General features: G+C 32.6%; 1 protein-coding gene across 1 annotated transcript; it reads left to right on the forward strand.

Moving 5' to 3' along the window:
* The first annotated feature begins 987 nt into the window (after positions 1–987).
* LOC122015518 lies at positions 988–3399 on the forward strand. Its single transcript, XM_042572461.1, has 2 exons — positions 988–1387; positions 2265–3399. The coding sequence occupies exon 2, from the start codon at positions 2561–2563 to the stop codon at positions 3158–3160; it is 600 nt and encodes a 199-aa protein (XP_042428395.1). The 5' UTR covers positions 988–1387; positions 2265–2560; the 3' UTR covers positions 3161–3399.
* The last annotated feature ends 4857 nt before the right edge of the window (positions 3400–8256 follow it).

Raw genomic sequence — 8256 nt, forward strand, 5'->3', positions numbered from 1 at the left:
AAAAGAAAAATATCCTTGGAATAAGGAACAAAACGACTTCGTAGCCAACGACAAAGTGGAATTCCACCTACTAAGTGTGCTACCACCTCAAGAAGTCAACAGAATCGGTGACTACAGATCCGCTAAAGAACTCTGGGAGAAGTTTCTAGAGTTGCATTAAGAGATCTCAGATGCCAAACTCTCAAGACGAGACATGCTCCGGAACCAACTCAGTAACCTTCGAATGGAAAAAGGAAGAATCGATCGCTCATCTACATGCAAGAATCAAGGAGTTGCTCATAGAACTTGCAAAACTCGAAGAACTAGTAACGAATCGGGACTTGCTAAGGTATGCGTTAAATGTCTTTTCGATAACGCTTGAGTGGACGCCCATAGTAGACTCTTTCTAAGCCATGCATTATTTTCTCCACTGTACCCCAAATAAGGTGGATAGTCACTGTAATGTCGACATATATATTTAATAAACTAATTATTTATCTTAATTTAAAAGTTTTCGTTATTCATTTCCCTCCTCTTAACGAATAGTGAGGGCTCTCTCCTTCTTTATCTTCTTATAAATGTAAATTAGTAAAATATATTCGGATAATTGAATGTTAAAAAAAACATATATTGATATTCAATTGAATTTTAATATTAGCTTAATAGATACCAAAACAAAATAATAATAATAAATATTATTTTAATAAGGGACTGCAGATTAGAAACACCAAATATATTTCTAACATTATATATTAACATAAATCTAACTTTGTTTTAATATTACCCTCATGCCAAAAAATTAAATTTCGTATTTAATAACCTTGATTAACATAATAATATATTTTATCTTCATATTTAATATTTTTTTCATCAAATTTTAATTGGTATTATATTTTAAATCACATAATGGGTCTTAAGCAACCGCCTATTGAAGCCCATTTTATAAATCCATCAGACCAATAGCGGCCCATTAAAGCCCAGATCTCTCTTCGTCTCATTTTCTGTCGCCTTGCCTCGGCTCTCGACGCCGCCAACCAGACTCGCTTGCGTCTGCCGCCGCCGCCGTCGCCGTGCCTGCCTCTTGCTTCTTTTGCGGCAAGCAACGGTCGGAAACTGGGGGATTGTCGATCAATAGAAAACTGAAGCCATATGTGAGAGGCCTGCTCGCTTTCTCGATCGTCTACCCTTCTTTCTATCAGATACGGCGGGGACTCAACCCTAGAAGACAAGGGCTTCCGAAGGAGATCGTCCCTTCTCTGCCTCATCCTTCTTTTTTTTTTTGGGAAAAGAGTCTCCACTGTCACCACACCCTCCGCTTCCTTGGACTTGATTTGCACCTAGGAAGGCTTCCTTCGGCCTTCGAGATATCGCTTCAACTAGAGCTTCGGAATCCAATCCACCAAGGAAGGTATGCATGCTTTTAATCTGCTTAAAGAAAGTTATTTTGCTCATTCTTTCGCTCCAGATGAACTACCGTAGAATATGAGTGACAACCATGATCTAGCACATTCGTGCTATAATATACTGCATTTCGGCAACAAATCAAGTAGGTTGTTTTATTTAGCTGATTTTACATTTTTCGCACCAGGAAAATCTCTATAAAGTGTTTAACCTGAGTAAACAGTTCACTAGTTTTCAGAATTCCCATTCTTGCTATCTTGTACATCTGTAAACACTATGTTCTCCTATACTGCTATATTTTTAAGACGCAAATAATGTTTTTCCCCCCAATAATGACAGGTTGTATCAGTTTTTAAGAATTTGCCAACGAGGGTTTGAATCATCCTAATGTATTCATAAATGTCAAGTTTAACTTTGAAGAATGTATTAGGAGTATGTCATGAGATGAATCTTATCAGATATTGATGTAGAGATCATCTCAACTTCATAATTTCATTCAGGAGCATATTCCTCTTTATATATCATTTAATATTTCACCATGTGATTATATATGCTATTCAGTTTTTGTGTTATTTTGCATTTTCTCTTGAGAATCTGCATATGATTGTTGTATCATGTGTGCTTCTCAATTTAAATATGATATTCTAAGCAAGGAATCAATTGATGGGCATTCAATCATTTGCCATACATCATGTTTTGCTGCTCAAGTGTCATACTAAGGTTAGCAGCTTTTGTGCTGATTCTCTTTCTCATCTTTGTTTGCTGACTTAACTGTTTGGCATGTCTTTTATCTTTGTGGTTCTACTTTGTTTTATTTTTGTTTCTCTACTCTGATGTTCTATTGTTACAAAACATAACTGCGATATCTTTGTGACAATCCGCAGAAAGTTAACAAGTACAGGATTAGTCTTTAGATCAATCAAGCTGGCATATGCATTGGCAGGTTTGAACAACTTCGGAAATGAAAAACTTTCAATTTCATTATAAGCATTCTGATGGTATCCGACGGAACATAGCAAGCATTACCAACATCATGGGAGACATTTTATTCCTTTGTTAGCTGTCAGGATGGAGAAAGTTAAAAGAAGATTCTAGTTGTCTCGCATGAAAAACACCAAACAGATTGTTTGATGTCCTATATCTGAATAAGCACCTGCTCCATCAACTACATTTGGCATTCATGGAACCATTGCGGAAGCAATTGAGAAGACGATGTCTTTCAAGAATCCCACTCTGTTTGATCTGTCTATTTGCTCCTATTATGTGCTTGGTTTACTTAATCCAGGCAAACCTTCCTGAGGCTTCACATGGCAACCTTATCATGGAATCGCGCAAGGCCTTAGTATTCCCCGAGACTGTAGAAGGACTTGGAGAATTTGGTGACATGATGCTCACTATGTTGCCTGATGATCTCGCATTTACAGTATTTGCACCATCAGAAGAGGCCATCAGACAGTCGTTGAAGCTGAAACCCCATGACAGCTTGAGTAAGGATAAATATAACAATACATATGCGATAATCTCTCGTGTGATGGGATTTTCTACAGTTCCGCAGCATATACCTTCTGAAACAATCCCCTCACACACAGAGAGAGCATTTGATTCTATATCTGGACTGAAATTATATGCTTGGAAAGATTTTGATGGGACTCTGGTTGTAAATGGCATTAGGTCAGCGACTGTCGATATGAGAAAATCTGAGATCATTGTGCACATAATGAATGGCGTTCTCATGGATGCTGCATTTGAGCAGTCATTTGCGTCTGACGAGGAAGACTAACAAGATTTATTTCAAGATATTATTGTTTAGCAATCACTTACTTTTTATTACACTCCAATACACTTGGAAAAACAATTGTATATGCAATTCCCTTTGCTTTTAAAAAACTTAATTCGTATGGTTTCTGATATAGAATTGCATATTTTTCTTTTCCTTGTATCAATTATGATTTTGTAATTTCAATTATGTTTTTTCACAAATCTGATGTGTGATTTATATTGACTATCCATTCGAACTATTGCAAAGATGTTTGCAAGTAGAGGAAGTTGGATTCCGAGAGAACATCAAGGCCTTTTGGTTTGTTTAGTGAGAGAACATCAAGCCAGTGATTTGTATATAACATTCCTTGTTTCACAGAGTTACAAGTTAAAGAACAACAACCTCAGATAATTACCATCCTCAAACAAGGTGCTTAGTTAATTATGATTTCCATATCTTACTGTTCTTTATCCTCCAAAGAAAGTGAAACTTATTAAATTCATCATGTTTACTTGCTTGTCTATGTTCAGAATTCGCTCACTACAAAAAATATAGTTTTTTGGGACGAATTCTAGAACCAATTTATAAAAAAAATTCGTTGCAAATTTTTTTGGGACGAATTCTGCGATGAAAAAAATTTCATCCCAAATCTCTTATTGCCAACTTTTGGAATGAATATTTTTTTGTTGCAAATTTGGCAACGAATTTGGGGATGAAATTGACGACGAACAATATTTTCGTCTCCAAATTCGTCGTCAAATTTGCAACAAAAACTCTATTTGTCGCAATATTGTATACAATTTTGGAACGAATATTTGCTTTGTTGCAAACTTAGCAACGAATTTAGGGACAAAATCGGTGATGAATTTCTTTTTGTTGCCAAATTTGACGATGAAAATACTAATTTAATTTGCAACAAATAATCCTTCGTCCCATATTTCATCCCAGATTCTGGGACGAATCTATGGATTCGTCCTAGATTATGCGACGAAATTTGGAACGGAAATGATTTTGTCGCGAAATTATTGATGTACAGTAGTTACGATAAGTTGGTGACAAATTATTTTCGTTGCCAAATTTGTCCCTAAATAAAAAAAAATTCCATAAACAATTTATTTCTACAATTCAATCCATACATACATATATACAACAAATTCAAATAACACATTAATTATATTCAACACATCCTAATTAATATTATCACATCCTATTTCACATACATCTATTAATAATTGAAATCAAATCATAATACAACAAATTCAAAGGTCTCAACAAATTATATGAGATCTTTCTTCGTCAAGTTACTCTAAAATATTATACAAGTTCCACACTCCAAAAGATATACAAGTCTAACAATCCAAGAAGTTAAACAAGGATTTAAATTAAAAAAAGAACTAAGATACAACTCATCTTCTTTGTCTGCAAAAGCTTTCTTCCCCATCAAATATTTTTTCCCTGCATAAAAACAAACAAATAAAGCAGATCATTTGTAATCAGAAAGATAATTACTTAAATTCTAATAGTCTCATGTAAGCAGATCATTCTAACAGACAATAATGGTAAGGATTCACTCTACAGAGTAGTAATTTAAGATGCTAAAGTGAAAATATATGATGATAAATAAACTATAACCAAGGAAAACAAAGAGAAAAGAGCAAAAAATGTAGGGACATATATAATCTACTTAACATTCATAAGTTTACCAATATCTGTACTCCCTTTTAAATTGGACGAAGAAAGTATGATACTATTTATAACAACCTATAATTAGACAATAAGATAACTTTGCAATGAGAAAAAACAATTCCTGTACAATTAATAACAAAATGGCTTATAATCATTTAATCAAAAAAATATTGAGAGCATTAATCAAGATTTTATAGCAACGGTAAATTAAATGGTAAGAAACACCTTGAAGCAAGTATAAACCATCCATTTCATAGCAATGGTAAATTCAATTATAAGAAGTACCTTGAAGCTAACTACAAGTATCCTAAATATGATACAACCTATTTTACCACATCAAATTGTTATGATACAACCTATTTCACCATATCAAACAATAGCTACAAAGATCCTAATTTCTTATGACATGGAGAGCATGAGATGTATTATTAAAATTCCTATCATATGAAAATATCTCAAATGAAGAAAACACAAACTAGTCAAGGTCAATTAGTTGATACTAGTCTTTTAGTACTCATAGTTACTTGGTTGCTAGGAAAACTCTAATCATAATTCAGAATTTGAACTAATAATGTTGTAGTAACAAATTTCAACAAATTTATAAAAAGAATGATAACTTTATTTAACTTTTCAAATGCAACTAATAAAAAATAAATAAATAAAATTAAAAGTATAACATGTTCAACTAAGGGCGTGTTACTTAATGCTTACTTTTTTCTTCGACATATATTTCGTCTCACCAATCTTGTTAAAAACAAATTAACAATATTAATTAAAATAAAAATTAAAAAAGTTAGCAAGCCATGGATTAATGTTTAAAACACTAATTATGAGACAAATAATCATCATACATAATTAAAATCATGAACAACCATCACCACTATCATCGTTATCATCTCCGCCATCATCATCATCATAATGCGGAGGAATCTGACTTAGAGCGGAGCTTAACTGAAGGTGTCGCATGATAAAATATTGTTGTTGACGCAACTCTCTCATATCTTGCTCCATTTGCGCCCTTTCTATGTCTCTTTGCGCCCTTTCTAGGTCTCTTTGCAACCTTTCTAGGTCTCTTTGCAATAATATTTCCTTTAGATTGCTAACCTCTTCAATCAAGTTATTTACTTGGGTCATAAGTACTGGTGAGGAGGAAGATGTTCCAACTATTCTTTGGGTTCTACTTAAGGAGCCCATCCCCAATTTACTCCCCCTTTTGGTCCTCAACTGGCCTCCAACCATAAACTCAATTATTGCCAACAGAATCCTCAGACCCCTGACTATCAACATCACCAGTTTGTGAGCATATTTGGGCTAGCTCGAGTTCATCATATTTTTCTTATTTTTTAAAAGACATAAGATATTGATTAGATATAATAGAAACACATATAATATTAAGACAGTGAAGGTACTTAACTACTCAAATCTAAATTATATATTAAGATCAAATAAATAATAATGCTAACCTTTATTGCTTTTGCTTTTTCCCCACTCAAAGTCTTATCTTTTTTCATAAAAATGCAGGTGAAAGTATCAATGAAAGAGGGCTCCTTCCCCATCTCCCAGATTTTGGGACGACTCTAAGATTCGTCCCAGAATTAAAAAAAAAATAAAAGAAAAATTAATCAGAGGCACTAAATATAGACCTAGAGATGTCAATATTTTATAAAATAAGTTTCTATGGGTTCCTAATTTTGTACCGATCGTAAATATGTCCTTATCCATAATTTTAACCTAATATATTTAGTGTGGTAATTTTTTAACCTGAATTTGGCCTAATTCAGGTTAAAAAAAATCACCACACTCAATATATTATTTTAAAATTAAGGATTAAGATATTTTTATGATGAGGAGAAAAATATGAATGTATAGAAACTTGTTTCATGAAATTCCGAGATATCTAGGTCTATATTTAGAGCCTCCGATTCATTTTTATTTTCTTAATTATTTTTTTTATTCTGGGACGAATCCTGGATTCGTCCTAGATTTTGGGATGAATTCCTGGATTCGTCCTAAATTTTAGGACGAATTCCTAGATTCATCCCAGATTTTGCGATGAATTCTTGTATTCGTCCTAGATTTGGAGATGAATCCAGTATTCGTCACAGATTTCAAATTTTTTTTTAAATAATCAATCGAAAGCCCTAAATATCAACATAGAGTTGTCAGAATTTCATGAAACAAGTTTCTATGGGTTCCCAATTTTGTACTGTTCGTAATATGTCAACATCCATAATTTTAACCTAATATATTTAGTGTGGTAATTTTTTAACCCGAATTTGACCTAATTCAGGTTAAAAAATCACCACACTCAATATATTATTTTAAAATTAAGGATTATGATATTTTTATGATGAGGAGAAAAATACAAATGTATAGAATCTTGTTTCATGAAATTTTGAGATCTCTAGGTCTATATTTAGAGCCTTCGGTTCTTTTTTATTTTCTTAATTATTTTTTTGATTCTAGGACGAATCCTGAATTCGTCCCAGATTTTGGGACGAATTCCTGGATTTGTCCTAGATTTTAGGACAAATTCCTGGATTCGTCCTAGATTTTGGGACGAATTCCTGGATTCGTCCTAGATTTTGGGACGAATTCCTATATTCGTCCTAGATTTGGGGACGAATTCAGTATTCGTCCCAGATTTCAAAAAAAAATTAAAAATAATCAATCGAAAGCACTAAATATCAACCTAGAGATGTCAGAATTTCATGAAACAAGTTTCTATGGATTTTTAATTTTGTACTATTCATAAATATCTCCTCATCGATAATTTTAACCTAATATATTTAGTGTGGTAATTTTGTAATCTGAATTTGACCTAATTTAGGTTAAAAAAATCACCGCACTCAATATATTATTTTAAAATTAAGGATGAGTATATATTTATTATCAGAAGAAAATTAGAAACTCATAGACCCTTATTTCATAAAATTTTGATATCTGTAGGTCTATATTTTAAGTTTTAGACACATATTCAAGCATGCATTGAAGGTTAACATACTTAATTAATAGTAAACTATATATGTTTCACTAAATATGGAAATAGAGATATCAAAATTTTATGAAAAAAATTTCTAGGGGTTTCTAATTTTCTCATGATCATAAAAATATCCTAATCCATAATTTTAACCTAATATATTTAGTGTGGTAATTTTTTAACCCGAATTTAACCTAATTCAGGTTTAAAAAATCACCACACTCAATATACTATTTTAAAATTAAGGATTATGACATTTTTATGATGAGGAGAAAAATATGAATGCATAGAAACTTGTTTCATGAAATTCTGAGATCTCTAGGTCTATATTTAGAGCATCTGATTCATCTTTATTTTCTTAATTATTTTTTTGATTCTGGGACGAATCCTGGATTCGTCCCCAAATATGGGACGAATACAGGAATTGATCCCAAATTTTGGGATGAATTCC

The sequence above is a fragment of the Zingiber officinale genome, chromosome 1A, assembly GCF_018446385.1.
Source record: "Zingiber officinale cultivar Zhangliang chromosome 1A, Zo_v1.1, whole genome shotgun sequence".
NCBI classification, from domain to species: Eukaryota; Viridiplantae; Streptophyta; class Magnoliopsida; order Zingiberales; family Zingiberaceae; genus Zingiber; species Zingiber officinale.